At 32.5% G+C, this 18,565-nt stretch overlaps 2 protein-coding genes across 2 annotated transcripts in view; both read right to left on the bottom strand.

Annotated features, from left to right (window-relative positions):
* Positions 1-5,225: 5,225 nt before the first annotated feature.
* The window catches only part of LOC123314349 (probable RNA-binding protein EIF1AD), a 30,932-nt gene continuing 17,592 nt past the window's right edge, over positions 5,226-18,565 (bottom strand). The window contains exon 2 of the mRNA XM_044899599.1: positions 5,226-5,725. Coding sequence (XP_044755534.1) covers positions 5,226-5,723 — 498 coding nt within the window. The 5' untranslated portion in view covers positions 5,724-5,725. The remainder of the gene's footprint in view (positions 5,726-18,565) is intronic.
* LOC123313203 lies at positions 8,950-16,223 on the bottom strand. The gene is made up of 3 exons (XM_044897963.1): positions 16,127-16,223; positions 9,086-10,302; positions 8,950-9,029 (listed from the first exon to the last, which is right to left on the bottom strand). The coding sequence occupies exons 1-2, from the start codon at positions 16,221-16,223 to the stop codon at positions 9,533-9,535; spliced, it is 867 nt and encodes a 288-aa protein (XP_044753898.1). The 3' UTR covers positions 8,950-9,029; positions 9,086-9,532.

The following is an 18,565-nucleotide window of genomic DNA, read 5'->3' as shown; positions in this document are numbered from 1 at the left end:
AAATTTTTCGAACTAGTCATTTTCGAGATACGAAAGGGATTTCTGATTTTTCAAATGTAAACTATAGTTGAAATTTCATTCATCTGGCTGCAATTTTTTTGCTGTATCATATGTATCATATGTCCCTATTCACATGAATATAACGTAAGAAAACAAATTCAATACTTTTTCCTGCTTTTCGATTCACTCTTGAATTTTCAGTAATAGGCTGGCGTAACCATAGCGACCGTTGAAAATGCATTATCGTTCGTGAATTCCACATAATCCTATGTGAACTTAACCTTCTGCGATAGGAATCACCGACTGACGAATAATTATTTTTTTTATATATCGATATCAAGATCGATACCTTTTCAATGAGAGTAAAAGACTTTCGTCCGATTATTAAAGAAGAAGATGTATTCAATTATCGTTTTTCTATTTGTGAAAGAATCTTCACGAGACAGTTATATTATAAATCAAATTCATTACAGAAGTAAGATGATGAAAAATAGGTACATTTGTCAACGAACCATCATGAGATAAGCATACCAAACATCGCGAGAACAAAAACAAACGATAGCAAATTACTCATCGAAATATTTATTCAGCAATCCGTGATTCAAGTCATAGAGGCCCAGGTTCACAAAATATAATGCATATTTAACGGTTGCTATGGTAACCCAGCCTCCTTATAATTCAACAGAGAATCGAAAAGCAGGAAAAAGTATTGATTTCTTTTACGTTGTATTTATGTGAATAGCAACATATGATACATTTTTGAAATCAGCAAAAAAATTGGAGCAAGATGAAGGAACTTTCAACTATAGTTTACATTTGAAAAATCAGAAATACCTTTGGTATCTCGAAAATGCTCGGATCGAAAAATTTCTTAATATCATTTTCGAATTCCTCATGAAAAAGTGCCTGTAGATTGTAACAACGGATTTCGAATAAGAGTTCGAATAAGCGAGTTATTCAGCTTCATTAAAATTGACAATTTCTCAATTTTCGTTCATAATTCAAAATCTTTGACCGTTAGGCTGGATCTGTTTTCAGATTAAGAATAGTAAGGAAAACCGAGCTAGAGAATGTGTCATCCGTTTTATTCTAGCTGCTATAGTTCTCGAGATCCCTTCAGTAGACAACGAATTTCTATTGCGGTATATTCTTCTATGGAATTCTTTCCGTAACCTCCGCAGATGGCAGAATCCATGAATGAATATCATGTTGGCATATTTTATTGATGCAAATTGGTATGTAATTATCGAAATGCTTTAAAGGTTTCTCTCAAAATTTAAAAACAATTGTTTAGTCGATTGTTCTTACAAATAAAACAGGTTTTGCCAAATCATGAAGAACATTCATAGATTGAAAGTAAATGATATCGTTTTTGTGGAAAAACATAGATCTGATTAAACAGAAAACAAGTTTATTTATTGCACTTTCTGAGCGTCTGTATTGAATTTTTTGTCTCGGAATTTGTGGGTGTGCCATGAAAATTTATGAGACCCTATTGAAGGGTATATACATCATGTATTTTGAACCAGCATATCAGTTTTCAACGCGAATAAAAAAAGAAAAATAAAAAAATTTAAATCTCAATCAAAGACTTTCCATATATACTCTACGATATTTTAAAATGAATGATGTGCACTTAAACTCAGAAAAAAATTCTGCCAAATTAACCATTGAGTTTCAGAAAATCCACTTCCCCTGCCGCTTCTTCATATCTATTATCTTTTCATTATGTACCTGCATCATAAATGGTTCATTCAGACAGATATCCTCTACATCTATATAGTATAATATTATATAAAACACTCGATATACAGTTTGGCATCAGATGGTGGCCATTTAGGAAGATTCTATCATTCATGAATTTGCAAATTATGCAACAGGTTGAAACACAATTCTAAAATATGGCAAAGCGGAAACATAAGGTATATTGAGAAATTTATTAAGGCCTAATTTATTTGGTCCAAATATTGTTTATTTGATAGAAATGAATATCGTTTTGTTATCTTAGTCTGAACCTTTTTTTCCCAAAAATATATAGTTAATAAATAATCAATTTATTTTTGTTAACATCAAAAAAAAAAATTATTCTCCACTTGTCGACCAATAGATGGCAAGCTTTCTTATACGTATTAATATATATGCATTTTAGTTAATAAATTGTTTTCTCAGTGTGGTCATTCTCTCGGACTGAAAGCTTAGGACGTCCCACGTCAGTGTTGGTAAATCAAAGTTCCATCCAGAAATACAGACCTGACATTTTCATTCAAACATTTATATTATGAAAATTTTAGGAAGAAAGAGATGACGACTGCATTGGCGTGCTTCTGATAGCATGAAATTTTGCGTTTATTCACCATCTTTAGACGATTAAAAATTTCGAAAAGTTTTATCTTTCCCTTGTTATACGCCAAATTATCTTTCGCCTAATTATTAAGTAGTGTCTTAATTATAGGGTGTTCATTTTTTGAATTATCAAGACCACCACCTTTATGGATATAATTTGAGGAAATTCCTCAGCATCCACTTTATATCATCTTTTTTATATTATATTCATATATTTATATCCAGAAAAAATATGAGTCGACTAGATTCAGATATAACATCGCATTAATTTGCTTCCACTGAATATATTCGATACCATTTGATAAACCATCGATCTCGAAATATTAACATTAGAAAGAGGAGTTTTCAATTAAAGAAGCAGTTCTTTGCTTTTAAGCAATTGCATAGGTATATTTGCATCGTAAAATCCGGTAAAATCTATCGTAACCATCTATTTTTTACAATTCAAAAGTGCATATGTGATGTTCACAAAGGCACAAGTAGAAGTTGGTGAATGATTATGGAATATTTCGGGCATATAATGAGAAGCAGCCAGAGATATGACTTGTTGCAGCTCATTCTGCGGGGAAAGGTTGAGGGCAGAAGAGGGCCTGGTAGACGAAATAAATCGTGGCTAAGGAACTTACGGATATGGTTCGACACAACAACAGTAAGCATTTCATGCACGCCATGATAATCACCAATATTGTTAACGAAGAGGCACCATTACAAGAAGAAAAATTATCATGGCAACGACATTCATGTGTGCAACCTAACTCTTTTGTAGTTATAGAAATTTAAGAAAATATCCCATGGATAACTGACTGCTTGAAAAAAATTAAAGGTTAAGTGCATTAAATGTGTTAGAAGGCACAAATTACACCACTTAAAACTGCTTAATATCACTGTGGTTCAATTAATATAGATGATTTAAATAGAGATGACAAATGGTGCGATAAATGCGGCGATATTACAGAAGACTATTTTGTTTTTCAAAAAACCTTTCGAAGCGTCCTACGTTATTTTTGGCGTGATTGACAAACGAATTTTTTTTTTATGTTTTTCTATGCGCCTAGGCAACCCAACATGTTCACGATGCAACAATTTCAGTTGAAGCTGACTTCGATCGATCTAGGTCTAGTAGAATGAAAAGTAATTCTACAAATCACAAATACCTACATATTCAAGTGTCAGTCCCGTTCAAGCTCAGACTTGTCTGAATTTCAAAGTGCCAAGATTGTACAATTTATTTCTTTTTTTACTCTTGGTCGTTTCTTGAAATATTTGTAACTCAGATGTGAAATAATTTTTTCGATTGATGAATAGTGGTCGATAGTAAGAAGAAAATTATATCTGTTATGTTTTTACGAAAATACACAATAAAAAATGTTATAGTAAATTACCATCAGTTCCAAAAGCATGCCGATCTTTTTATAAGCGCACAAAGTTCTTGGGGACCCTTCAAATGAAATGAATCTTTCACCGTTTGCTGCATAAGAATTGTCACAGCCAAAACAAGGAGAGTTGCTATATGAACATTTTTCATTCAGTTTTGAAAAGATGACATTGAAATACAATTCTAAACATATCCCATATCCTTCTCATCAAATAATAATTTTTTTCCAAAAACTCCGACTCATGCAGCTGTTTGGTGTGACTGTTGCGAATATCTTATTTATTCTTATCAGTACTAAATGGTCTAAATCGTTTTCTTTCATATTCTTTCTCAACTTATTCGATTCGATTCGGTAAATTTATTTCAGTGTTACATTCTATGTGGCCTGTTTATATTCATAATGTTTTGAAGGTTTATATACATATTAAATGAATATGATTCGTAATTCTTTCCTGTTGGTTAGAAGCGTCCGCTCAGAATTTCGCAACCGCAAGGTACTGAGATCGATCCCGGGCTAGAGAAGGAATTTTCTAGTCCATACTGTTACGGGATGCCATTCACTGTTGGGTTCAAATTAACAGTGCTGTGCCTAAGGTGGCGTAAGGACACAGTAACAAAGCCTACACAGAACACAACTGATTCTCCGAACTCCCACAAGCTTTCGGAGCTTCTTAGGGGTACTTCGGTACCTATAGAGAATCAGGATAATATGAATATATATGATAGCAGAAATCAATAATTAAATCGTGAACTCTTTTTTCTTGCTCGAGCTTTCGAGATTATTTGTTTAGAATCTCTTCATCAGGAGAACTGAAATTCAATAATACGTTAGTGAAAAAACTATGAATAAATATTATAAAAGGCTTACGAATTTGAAAATATATAAATTAGAGATGAAATAGTGTATAAATATATGGAAGATCATCAACAGTTTATAGATCTTCAATTTTGACTCAGAATTTCACTCGACAATATATAATTTCACAATTAAGATACCTACTGTAATCAGAAATTTCTTGAAATATTGGCATTACCTACTTGAAATCGAAATAAATTGAATAAGAAAAAATGCATCTTAAACCACCTTTCTCTTCTCGCTTGAGCAAGAAAAAAGAATTTACGATTTAATTGAATATTGCTGCTATCCCACAAATGAAAATCATCACTAAATGAATATATGAATTCCGAAAAAATATACTACATATATCCAACAAAGTAGAGGCCTAAAATTTGTTTTGTTCTGGGAGTCCCAGTTTTATTGATTCGCCACTGGTTTACTGATATACTTATTCACATATCGTCAATCTGTTACAAGCTGAGTGCCATGTTCAGTTACAAAACATCGAACGGCAGTGAAATTTCATAACCTACTTTAGGAAGAATTAAAAATTCATATTGAAATGAAAGAATTCAAATTTGGAGATTTTCAGAAAAATTTATTAATCAGCAATTCCTTAATTATATTTACATTCTATACAGGTTTTCGAATAAGTAATTTCGAAGGTGGTTACGTTTCACCAACACTATCATCATCGTCACTCTGATCGTTATCACTAGGATCATCTTCACTGGAATCACTGTCACTGTAAATTTCGATCATTGCTTGTACTCTGTTAGTATTCATTGGGATATCATCGTCATTATCATCATCACTCTCCTCCAATTCTTGTTTGTCATAGAACGCAGCAGGCCATATTTTGTCTTCCTTGAAATTCTTTATTTGTTGGGGGATCAAAACTCTAACAATTTCACCTTTGACCTTAACACCTTCGTGAATAGGTTGTATTATGACAAAACTACCACGTTTAACCCACATGTAGTGGCGGTATCTCATTGGCATGGACACAAGAAATCTGGTTTTATCTGCGGTCTCTATTTCGTGTAGATTGTTCCCTTTGCTTGCCGTTATTTTCACTATTTGCTGATTTTCGGCAGGTGGTGAGTAGTCATACACTTCCCTCATGATGTGCTTCCTTGTAGTTGCTCGTGACACAAGTCGTGGCATATCTGAAAATAATTGAAATAACTCTTAGAACAAATCCAGAAAAAAGCAAGATTGTCATCAATAATCTTGATAAAGAGTATTTTGATTTCACAGCAAGCTTTGAAAATCATCTATACAAACAAAATTCCGTCACACATAATTCACAAGCTATTTTACTCGTTCCAGGAAACTAGAAATATGTGATTGCAATCGCGGTATCATAGAAAAATAACCAATATAACAATTTAATTGTTTGTGATGAAAGATTTCATAATCATAATTTATTCTAGAACAGATTTTATTCATGAAAATATTTAGTATTTATCTACTACCTACTTTGAGTTATTTGAAAATATATGCCAACCAACAAGAATGAAAGTATCATGAATATTTTATGGTAACTGTTGAAGAAAAATGCACCAGACAATATTGATTAGATTTTATGAATTTCAAATGAACGCTTTCATACTTACTGCAAAATTTTGTTTGACCAACAAGTTCTCAAAACACAAATTTAAGATTGACAGAAATCACACTCAAGAAAAAATGCTGCACTTCGAAACTTCAAGAGATATACTGAAGCCAAAGGACTCCGTCCTGCACTTAAATGGTAAGGTATTGTGGAGGGAGAAGAATATTGTGAAAGGGCATTAAAAAGCAATTAGCGGTCAATACGTGGAACTGTCAGAATTAACCCTTTATGTTGAAAGTACCGTAACTTTTCAAGGAATATATTTAAAAGCATTCATGATAACTTTATGCATTATGGCGTGTTTGAAATAAATCATTTTTCTATTCTATGATTCAACATATTATGATAATGGAAAATAAATGACAATATCTTGATCATTTGCGTTCACCGCCCTTCTTTGTATACGAGAGCATCACGAAGCAGTTTATTGTACAGGGTGGGCAAAATCGGTTGTCTATTGAGGGGATCTCGAGAACTATAGCAGCTAAAAGAAAACGGACGCCACATTCCCGAGCTCTTTTTTCTTGACTAATCCAAAACTGAAAACAGATCCAGCCTAACGTTCATAGATTTTGAGTTATGAACGAAAATTGAGAAATTGTCACTTTTAATGAAGCGCTTATTTGAACTCGTATGCGAAATCCGTTGTTACATTCTACTGGCACTTTTTTATGAGGAATTCGAATATGATATCAAAAAATTTTTCGAACTAGTCATTTTCGAGATACGAAAGGGATTTCTGATTTTTCAAATGTAAACTATAGTTGAAATTTCATTCATCTTGCTGCAATTTTTTTGCTGTATCATATGTATCATATGTCCCTATTCACATGAATATAACGTAAGAAAACAAATTCAATACTTTTTCCTGCTTTTCGATTCACTCTTGAATTTTCAGTAGGCTGGCGTAACCATAGCGACCGTTGAAAATGCATTATCGTTCGTGAACTCCACATAATCCTATGTGAACTTAACCTTCTGCGATAGGAATCACCAACTGACGAATAATTATTTTTTTTATATATCGATATCAAGATCGATACCTTTTCAATGAGAGTAAAAGAGTTTCGTCCGATTATTAAAGAAGAAGATGTATTCAATTATCTTTTTTCTATTTGTGAAAGAATCTTCACGAGACAGTTATATTATAAATCAAATTCATTACAGAAGTAAGATGATGAAAAATAGGTACATCTGTCAACGAACCATCATAAGATAAGCATGCCAAACATCGCGAGAACAAAAACAAACGATAGCAAATTACTCATCGAAATATTTATTCAGCAATCCGTGATTCAAGTCATAGAGGCCCAGGTTCACAAAATATAATGCATATTTAACGGTTGCTATGGTAACCCAGCCTACTTATAATTCAACAGAAAATCGAAAAGCAGGAAAAAGTATTGATTTTTTTTTTACGTTGTATTTATGTGAATAGCAACATATGATACATTTTTGAAATCAGCAAAAAAATTGGAGCAAGATGAAGGAACTTTCAACTATAGTTTACATTTGAAAAATCAGAAATACCTTTGGTATTTCGAAAATGCTTGGATCGAAAAATGTCTTAATATCATTTTCGAATTCCTCATGAAAAAGTGCCTGTAGATTGTAACAACGGATTTCGAATAAGAGTTCGAATAAGCGAGTTATTCAGCTTCATTAAAAATGACAATTTCTCAATTTTCGTTCATAATTCCAAATCTATGACCGTTAGGCTGGATGTGTTTTCAGATTAAGAATAGAAAGGAAAACAGAGCTAGAGAATGTGTCATCCGTTTTATTCTAGCTGCTATAGTTCTCGAGATCCCTTCAGTAGACAACGAATTTTGCCCAGCCTGTATAGGGATAGGTTTTCGAACGAGTAGAAGGGTAAGAGAACTCTTCGCTTGTTTCATATTGTTATTGTTCTCTTTGAAATCCATTGCTGCTATCACTTCTTGGAAATAATTTTCGAACTATAGAATGAAGTTGTCATTCAATTTATCACACATTGATCGTTCTCCAAGGTGAGATTCTAGTTTCGTAGTTGTTTTTGAATTCTTTAAGCCGTCTCTTACATTAGATTAACTTCGATTTTCTCTATATCTCTCTTGAAAATTCTTCATTATTTCACCATACATGTCCTGCTGAATTTGTTGAGTTCATTATCGTTGTAGTGCCATAGTTTTGGTTTTATCTGTTTTCGTTTTGATAAGTGAAATGCACAGTTCTATAATAACAGTTCATTTCTCACAAACTTGTTCAATTCACAGGAATTTATATTGTTAATAGTTTTCAGTTAAGAGCAGATCATGAAAAATAAAGCTTTTGTTTGGATACGGGATCATAATCTGAGAGGCACAATATAAACCGAACTCAATAGTGTTCAAGGCTAAAACCTTGTTTGATTATGGGTAGATTTTCAGCTCGCAAAAGCTTATATTTGTACTAGGTGTCTAGGTTGAAGTGTCCCTATAGCTTATTGTGGAAACTAAAGGAGGTCGTTGAAAAAGTTAAATACAAAACTTGTCTGTAATCGATTGAAATTTTATTTCTTATAACCCACCTTGTCATACCACAATTACCTTAAAATTTGACAAGAAATTCATAAATTCAATTATATACAGGGAAAAAACGGAGCACCCTGTATTGAGATGAGTTATAAAAAATAAAATTTTAATCAAAACAAACAATTTTTGTAATTAGTGGGATGATTCATGTCCATTCTTGATAATATTGAATTTGAGAATCGTGGCTATATTGGACTATGTATACTGGTAAAAGGGGGAATTAAGCCCAGTTGAATTTTGTCGACGTTTCGGACATTTATTGTTTGATCACATACAAAACAATTGGGTTGTCCTTAATCATGACTAGAAAGCAGCAGATGTTAAAATGAAATCTTACTTACGGATATAAACATAAATACCTAATTCATTTGAATTATTTGAAATTAAAAACATATATATGATCGTCAACCTGTTTCGATCATCAACAAAACTTGCTGTAGTTATGATGGAAATTTAAAAACACTAAAAATATCTTTCCTCTCTAACATCCAAAACATATTAATAACTACACATTGAACGATATTGGCACACGTCAACTGAAGATAGATGACTGACAATTATTGATCGTGTTCAAAAACATTTTACACATCTAATTATACTTACTTATTATATTTACAGTGTGAACAATCGTCAAATAACATTTTCAATGCGCAACTTAATCCTTAAGTACATATCTCACACAATCAAAGAGTCAAATAATTTTGGACATATACATATAAAGAGAAGGACAATTATAGTCGGTGGTCAATAAATTGGGTAAATGGTGACAAGTGTTAATTATTGCAGGAGGCTCAACAACAGTGTTCTTACCTTTTGTTCTTATATTTGTTTATAAGGATGTTGTAAATTCTACTCAAATTTTGGGTATCAGTTCTTTTATTAATAGTATCATTGGCTTTTATATGTATCATTTCACTGATAGTACGTTTTCTGTAATTAGTTTCAGAATCTTCGATAGTGACATCTTTGAAATTGAATATATGACCGGTATTGATGTGATGTTCGACTAAAGCCGTCTTATTGTCGTCATCTTTCGACGAATGTGTGTTGCAACTGTATATATGCTGTTTAATTCTATTAGAGAGAAGCTGTTTGGTTTGACCTATATATGAACTATTGCAACCTGAACATGGTATCTTATATATAACGTTGGATTGTTTTTCTATAGGGAGTGGATCTTTAAGTTTAGTATAGAAGTTGTTCAGAGTGTTTTTGTTATAGCAGGCTAAGATGCAATTATGTTTCTTTGTTATGGTATTAATTCTTTCCGTGAGACCTCTTAAGTATGGAAAACTGCAATAAATTTTACTAGATTCTTCATTATCATTCGTACTAATCGTGGACTTGGGGCGAGATTGCAGGTGTTGGTTGATCAACCTTCTAATTAAACTAGCAGGATAGTTATTAAGCCTCAATATAGAAGTGATCTTGTTGTGAATTTCTTGGTGGAATATAGGGTCACTTAGTGTGAAAGCCCTATATATTAAATTTTTAGCTGTTCCTATCCTTTGGTTGAGAGAATGTTGAGAATGGTAATTAATGACCCCCACGAATAGTACGAATGATAATGAAGAATCTAGTAAAGTTTATTGCAGTTTTCCATACTTAAGAGGTCTCACGGAAAGAATTAATACCATAACAAAGAAACATAATTGCATCTTAGCCTGCTATAACAAAAACACTCTGAACAACTTCTATACTAAACTTAAAGATCCACTCCCTATAGAAAAACAATCCAACGTTATATATAAGATACCATGTTCAGGTTGCAATAGTTCATATATAGGTCAAACCAAACAGCTTCTCTCTAATAGAATTAAACAGCATATATACAGTTGCAACACACATTCGTCGAAAGATGACGACAATAAGACGGCTTTAGTCGAACATCACATCAATACCGGTCATATATTCAATTTCAAAGATGTCACTATCGAAGATTCTGAAACTAATTACAGAAAACGTACTATCAGTGAAATGATACATATAAAAGCCAATGATACTACTAATAAAAGAACTGATACCCAAAATTTGAGTAGAATTTACAACATCCTTATAAACAAATATAAGAACAAAAGGTAAGAACACTGTTGTTGAGCCTCCTGCAATAATTAACACTTGTCACCATTTACCCAATTTATTGACCACCGACTATAATTGTCCTTCTCTTTATATGTATATGTCCAAAATTATTTGACTCTTTGATTGTGTGAGATATGTACTTAAGGATTAAGTTGCGCATTGAAAATGTTATTTGACGATTGTTCACACTGTAAATATAATAAGTAAGTATAATTAGATGTGTAAAATGTTTTTGAACACGATCAATAATTGTCAGTCATCTATCTTCAGTTGACGTGTGCCAATATCGTTCAATGTGTAGTTATTAATATGTTTTGGATGTTAGAGAGGAAAGATATTTTTAGTGTTTTTAAATTTCCATCATAACTACAGCAAGTTTTGTTGATGATCGAAACAGGTTGACGATCATATATATGTTTTTAATTTCAAATAATTCAAATGAATTAGGTATTTATGTTTATATCCGTAAGTAAGATTTCATTTTAACATCTGCTGCTTTCTAGTCATGACCCACACAGCATGGAATATTACAGAGAAACATTTCAAAATATTTTCAAGAAAGATTTCTTAGAAATATTTACGAAAGGTTTAGGAAATATCAACGCCAAGATAATTTTGAAGGCAATGATCAAATATTTCCCTGATATGACACAAATATTCTATGGAATATTTCATCGAACAACGAATTTATATTTCATGAAATATTCTATGAAATATTTATGCAAGCTCCTGCAATATTTCAGGAAAAGAAATATTAATGTCTACCAGAACATATGTAACAAATGTTTTGTAAATTTTTCAACAATTATTCCCTTAGGATGTACATAAAATATTTCAAGCAAACCTATAAGGAACATTGACAAAATCTTTCATTTATATTTCAGTGCAAGATTTTCAATCCAAAATTGAAATTTTAGAAACATTGGCCGAATATTTCTCCAATATTGAATAAATATTTCATGGAATATTTCTTCGAATAAGTCATTAATATTTCATGAAATATTCTACGAAATGTTTGAGCATTATTTTTCGATATTTAAAAAAAAATTTTCGATGTCTTAGAGGACATATACGCAAAAAAACTTCCAACAACATTCCAACAAATATTTCGTCGGGAACTTTATTAAATATCCCAAGCATAGCTTTAAGGAATATTGACAAAAACTTTCATTAATATTTTAGTGCAAGATTTGCAACCCATAATTGAAATCTTGAAAGCATTGGACAAATATTTCTCTGATATGACAGAAATATTTTAAGGAATATTTTATCGAACATCGAATATATATTTCATGGAATATTCTACGAAATATTTATGCGAGCTTCTGCAATATTTCAGGAAAAGAAATATTCAGTGTTCCAGGACATATGTAAAAAAATTTTCATAAATTTTTCAACAAATATTCCGTTAGGATGTACATTAAATATTTCAAACATACCTATATGGAACATGGACAAAATCTCTCAATAATATTTCAGTGCAAGATCCTCAATCGAAAATTTAAATTTCAAAAACATTGACCGAATATTTCTCCAATAGTGAATAAATATTTCATGAAATATTTCTCCGAATAAGTCATGAATATTTCATGAAATATTCTACGAAATGTGTAAGCATTATTTTGCGATATTTTAAAACAAAATTTCGATGTCTTAGAGGACAGATGCGCAAAATAAGTTTAAAAATTTTTTCAACAAATATTCCGGCGGGATCTTAATTAAATATTTCAAAAGTAGCTATAAGAAATATTGACCAAAACTTTCATTAATATTTTAGTGCAGAACTCTCATCAATATTTTCGGTGCAAGGTTTTCAATCCAGAAATTTCAAATCTTAAAATCGTTGGACGAAAATGAAATAAATATTTCATGGAGTATTCCTTCAAATATATCCTTCAAAGGGTATTACAAGTGAATAATTCATTAATATGTTAGGGAGATATCTCAAAAGTTCCTTAAAATTATTTCTGGGGGAAAACGAAGTTCATGTTCATGAAATACACTGAAACAATCTACCTTACAATTAAAAGAACATTGTAAATATCTTCCATTGACTTCACAGAAGTAATGTACCATCAATATATTATAAGCAACAAACATATATATTAATATATTTTTGCAAGGCCTGCATGGGGGCCTTTCATATGTCTTGTTCCAAATCCCTTTCCCTCAAAGGTACTGCCTATTGATGAGCAAAAAAATTGTTTTATTCGGCATAATGCTATTTATTGAATTGTCATTTACATCGAGAAGAGCAGATCACAATATTTGTCATCATTTCTGTTTTTAGCTTTTTCTCCTGAAATTGTTCGTCGAAAAAGTCGAGACACAAAATGTGCTGGATTCAATATATTTATCTTTCGAGTCAAATGTAAGAATCGAAAAGATCTGAAAAAAAATTCATGGGTTTATCTTTAGGAATTACAACAACTGTAGAAGACGCGACTGAATTATTGAGAATTTATGAGATAGGGATTGTGCGCTTTATAAAAATAATTTTTTCTTCAACTTCTAAACACAATAAATCAAAGAGAAAAGAGTTTAGAACAGAACAATATAAGGCTACTCTCTTATCCAATCCCATATTTTCAAATCAGAGGTATCTGTGGCCCGCGCGCTTTAAGCTGCATTCACAATCAATTCGCGGGCCGAAGTGCACTTCGGCACGAAATTTACCATTCGCAATAATCTTGGAACCAAATACTCAAATGAATCAAAAATGTAACTGATCAAAACATAAGCATCAGCATCATCTATAGCCGGCACGAAATTCCTTGCCGAAGTGATAGTTTGCAACTTGCAAGAAATTTTGTCTTGAATTTTATTGTGAATGGTAACGGAGAACGCCATCTGCTAAGCTTCCTTGCCGAAGTGCACTTCGGCCCGTGAATTGATTGTGAATGTAGCTTTACTCCGCAACAGCAGTAAGAATTTAATAAATTATCCATTCGGCCAGCGACGACCTCTGATTCGGCTTGCGCCGAAGCGGCTATCTAGAGCCAGCTGCCCAACGGCAGCAGCGATGCCACGTTTGATGATTATTCCCTACATTTCATTTCTAATGTTTGCAAATCCATTAGAGGGTCTTCATAAATGATTGTAATATCGAATTTTGCTTTGAATTATTTCATGCCGTTCTTTACTCAGGGCCGTTAAACTAAATATCATATATAATTTCAAAATTGACTGCCACTAAGATGTTTCGAACATTTATAAATCCTGTATTATTCTGAATACAAAATAGTTTCAAATTCACGCACCTGCTGAGCTGGAAGAAATGAATAATTTTGAAAATAGAATTCTTACTTTGTATCATATTCTCTATAGACTACTGTCACGACCCCTGTATTATTTCATTCGATTCTCTCTACAACAATTTTCTTAAATGCTTGATTAAAAATAAAAATCTGGGGTATTTCATTCGAAATCTGCCTGGCAACAAAACATTTTGGGGTATATAGTTGAGTGAGGAGTTTCTCTAATCTCCCATACTGTATTACTGGAGAATAAAAATTTACAGACCTGGCAACGCTGAAAACTAGTCAGAAGCATGCAGTCCATTTACTATTTAGAGCGCAAGCCTATTCAAGTAAAAAGCTGGAAGCTTCCGACTGACGCGGCTGCCATTTTCAATTTTCGTATTGCAGTTTGCACACAGAATCAATTTCTTATTATTATTGTACTGTGTTGTTTTCATTGTGTGTTGGGAAGAGCAATCTGATTTCCTACATAATTCTAGGTAAGTACCTTATTTCCATTTTTTTTATTCACGTGTTATGACATCTATTCGTATTCGTGTACACGTGCATGAACCATGAACTTATTGCATTATTTGTAATTGATTATTGATGTACTTTATTAATTAATCAATGAATCAGTGAGTTTATGTGTTATGCTCGTGCACAGATTATTTCAGTTACCAACTCTGCTTTTGTGCAATTTCTCATGCTATTCCTTTTTTTCCCTGTATAAACCTAAATGATCATGATATTCAACGAATAATTGATGGACTAATTGTCGTTATCTGTGTGCTTTTCTTAATTCTGTGTTTGGATCTTTTCTACTTCGGTACGAAATTTTAAAAGGTGTTTCCTTAGCCTAGATCGTTTAGAAAAAACGTTCCTATGAACATATATACGTCCGGAGTTGCTTCGCTTCTGAGATACAGGGAGTTTGAAAAACGATTTAGCTAGAACTACATTGAAATTATTAGGAACAGTCAGTACAGTTGCATCTCATTGCGCACCACAGTCAACATGATTGAAAGTATTTTTAGATGGAGCAACTTAACATTCAACCTTTCGGTTTCATGTCTTTTCTTCAAATCATTCCCAGCTGGTCTGCAGGTGTTCGTTATATGCAGATTGGCTTAATTTTGTTTTGTTTCAAAAAAACTGATTTTATTATGAAGTGGTACAACCCAACTTCACGGACGATGATCGTTTTTGTTTGTAATTCTTTTTACATGCAGTTTTTCATAAGGAATCGATAGGTACCAATCTCAACTCCGGCAGGCTCGTAGTTTAGGAGGAATTAATTTTTTTAAATTGCATTTTTCCAATATATTTTGATAACTTCGATATTTTTTTCTAGGTTTATCAGTCAAAACCACAGAATATCAATTGTAAATTGTGTTGTTTCTATACTACTTTCCGAACGTCAATGCGTGTGGAAAAGTAATACTTTCGAAACGCTAGTAGGAAAACCCATTATTCAATTTACATTTTACACTATCATTCCAAAATATTTAGGTGCCGATTAACCGATATATCATATAGGCAAGCATAACACCATAATAAACTAGCGAAGCGAAAACCGGGGAAGTCCCGTTTCATAAATCCGTTACGAGAAAACGTTTTTAATTGGTAATGAGTGATATTTCGGACAAGCCTCTAACATTCTGTTTTTTCGATGAATAATGATGAGACCTATGAATGATTTTCCACAGGTTTCTAGGTCCACGATATAAAGTCTTCATTAGGCTAGGTCCACGATTTAAAGTCTTCATTAGGGCTCTAAAATGGTACAACATGAACTAAAATAATCTTAAAAATTATATAAACACACAATACATAGTGAGGAAACTTGTTCTGAAAATTACAAACTTACATTTTCACTTCCTTTAATTTTGATCTTGGCTCAGTGGGAATATTAGGTAGACAAACAAATAAAAAAAACGGTCATTGGATGAAATGATATCCATAAGGCAGGACAAAAATTCCATCAATAAACGAAACGACATGAAAAATTTGTATACTGCGTACTACTTATTAATTGGAAAAATCAAAAATATATTGAAGTTTGTTGTTCAGACCTACTTGTGTAATTTGATCTCATGATCTGCGCAAACTCCAGAACATCTAATTTGTTGACCTCTGTCTTTTCAAAGTCTTCCATAAAAGCAGTTGTTGTCATCTCCAAAATTTTAATAATTGACAAGGGAACCACACAGTGAAAATGTAAGTCGATAATTTTCCGAACAAGTTTCCTCACTTATGTATTCTGTGTTTGTATATTTTTTGAGATTTTTGTAGTTCTTGTTGTACCATTTCAGAGCCCTGATGAAGATTTTTTTTTTGATCCGTAGAATGATTCTATAGTTGAAAATTGAAATATAATTCTTCATTTTGGTATCGATAGGTGAATATTCAGAAAATGCCGAGAACTCGAAAAGGAACTTTACCCACAAGTTCAAGACACATTCAGCGATTAGCGCAGAAAAAAACTGAAGACTATTTAAAATGTATCGAAACTCGACCATCATTTCTTGAAGAAACAGGCCAGTGTTCCCAGTCAAGTGATTATTTCATTGATGAAGTTGTTACACACGCTCCCAGTATCGATAAAATCTCTATTACACAAGAAGCTCATATTTGTATACCCAATGAAAATTCAAAAAATAACATTCATTCATTGCCGCAGGAAATGCGTTCTTCAAATTGTAATTTTACAACGCCTACTATTTATTTTGACAACTCTACTACTAGCAATTTGAGTGCTGATGATTTGGATTCAACTTATCGGTATAGTGATTCTGATGCAGATAGTATTCCAGAAGATGATAATGATTATGCTGGCGTTGAAGACTATTTTTGTTTATTAAACAATGGAGATGTTGATGGTCGGAAATTTCGAGATGCTATTATTGAATGGGCGAAATCGTATAAAATTCACCACAATGCTCTGAAAGCTCTATTAGCCATATTGAACGCCTTCACTGACACTGTGTTTCCTAAGGATCCTCGAACTTTGTTGAAAACTCCGCTATCTACAAATATTGTCAATATGGACGACGGTCATTATTGTCACATTGGCTTCAGCAATGCACTAAAGATAATTGTAGAAAATCGAAATGCTTCTGATCATAAAACAAATTCTATAAAAGTTATGGTTCATGTGGACGGAGCTCCTTTAGGTTCTTCAGCCGAAAAAGGTCTTTGGACCATATTGTGTAAAGATTCCGAATTTGAAAATGTTTTTGTTATCGGACTTTATCATGGCGTTAGTAAGCCTAAAGATCCTAATGTGTTCCTTAGAAAATTCGTAGAAGAAGCTACTGCGGTTTGCGTTAATGGTTTCGAAATTAATAGTGAAATATTTCAAATAAAAATACATGCTATCATCTGTGACGCCCCGGCTAAATCGTTCATTTTGAATACTAAATATCATAGTGGTTACCATAGTTGCAGTAAGTGCACTATAGAAGGAGAATTCCACTCATCAGTTTGCTTTCCCGTAGCAGATATTAATATTTAAAAAAAATATTGCACTGTTAATCTAAGAACTGACGAGGCATTCGAAAACTGCGAGTATTTGGGCGATTATCAAAAAGGGTCAAGTATACTGAATACTCTACCAGACGTAGGATTGATAACAAATGTACCTCTCGATAGTATGCATTTAGTATATTTGGGTATAATGAAACAGAAAATCAGACTTTGGTTAGGAGAAAAGGGAAGGGGAAATAAAAATTATAAGTTATCCGCTTCACAGATCAACATAATTTCGGAAAGGTTGGAAAATTTGAAACACCACTTACCATTTGAATTTAACAGACGGTCCAGATCTTTGAAGTTTTGGAAGCTTTGGAAGGCTGCGGAATTCAGGCATTTTTTATTATATTTTGGACCAGTTATTTTGCAGGACGTTCTACCGTCAAACGTTTATTTTAATTTCCTAATGCTCCACGTGGCCATTACTATATTATCTAATCCAAAGTTAGTGAAAAATAATGATAATATAGCTTACGCTGAATCTCTATTACTGGAATATGTAATCGGTTTTCAAAGAATATACGGTGCCGAAAATGTATCATTCAATATTCATAATTTGATACACTTATCTAAAGATGTTCGTAAATATGGACCTTTAGATTCTTTCAGCTCATTTCCATTCGAAAATTTTATTTGTTCGTTAAAAAAATTAGTTAGGAAAGGCCATAAGCCATTGCAACAAATATCAAGAAGACTTGTGGAATATGAAAATATATTAGTAATAAGGAGTCTCCCAATCTTGAACAATAATACAGTTGAAGCCTATAAAGTGCACTTCAACGGAATTGTTACGGATCACCGTAGGTTTGATGAACAATTCAAACAGTTGAAAATGAATTCGTGGAATATAAATATCAAAGACGATAGAAATAATTTTGTTCTGCTCGTTGATGGTACTGTTGTCAATGTATTAAACATAGGTAAAAGTGATGGAATATTATATTTGATCGGCCAAAAGTATTGCAAAGTAAACGATCTCTATAC

The sequence above is a fragment of the Coccinella septempunctata genome, chromosome 5 (assembly GCF_907165205.1).
Source record: "Coccinella septempunctata chromosome 5, icCocSept1.1, whole genome shotgun sequence".
Lineage (NCBI taxonomy): Eukaryota > Metazoa > Arthropoda > Insecta > Coleoptera > Coccinellidae > Coccinella > Coccinella septempunctata.
The sequence above is the reverse complement of the archived record's forward strand: the minus strand, read 5'-3'. Positions and strand labels throughout refer to the sequence as shown.

Excerpts from the sequence above, each read along its gene's own strand:
- LOC123313203 (XM_044897963.1), bottom strand. The coding sequence starts at position 16,223 with ATGACAACAACTGCTTTTATGGAAGACTTTGAAAAGACAGAGGTCAAC. Across the intron at positions 10,303-16,126 it reads CATGAGATCAAATTACACAA|ATTCTTCATTATCATTCGTA; the intron begins GTAGGTCTGAAC and ends AAACTTTACTAG.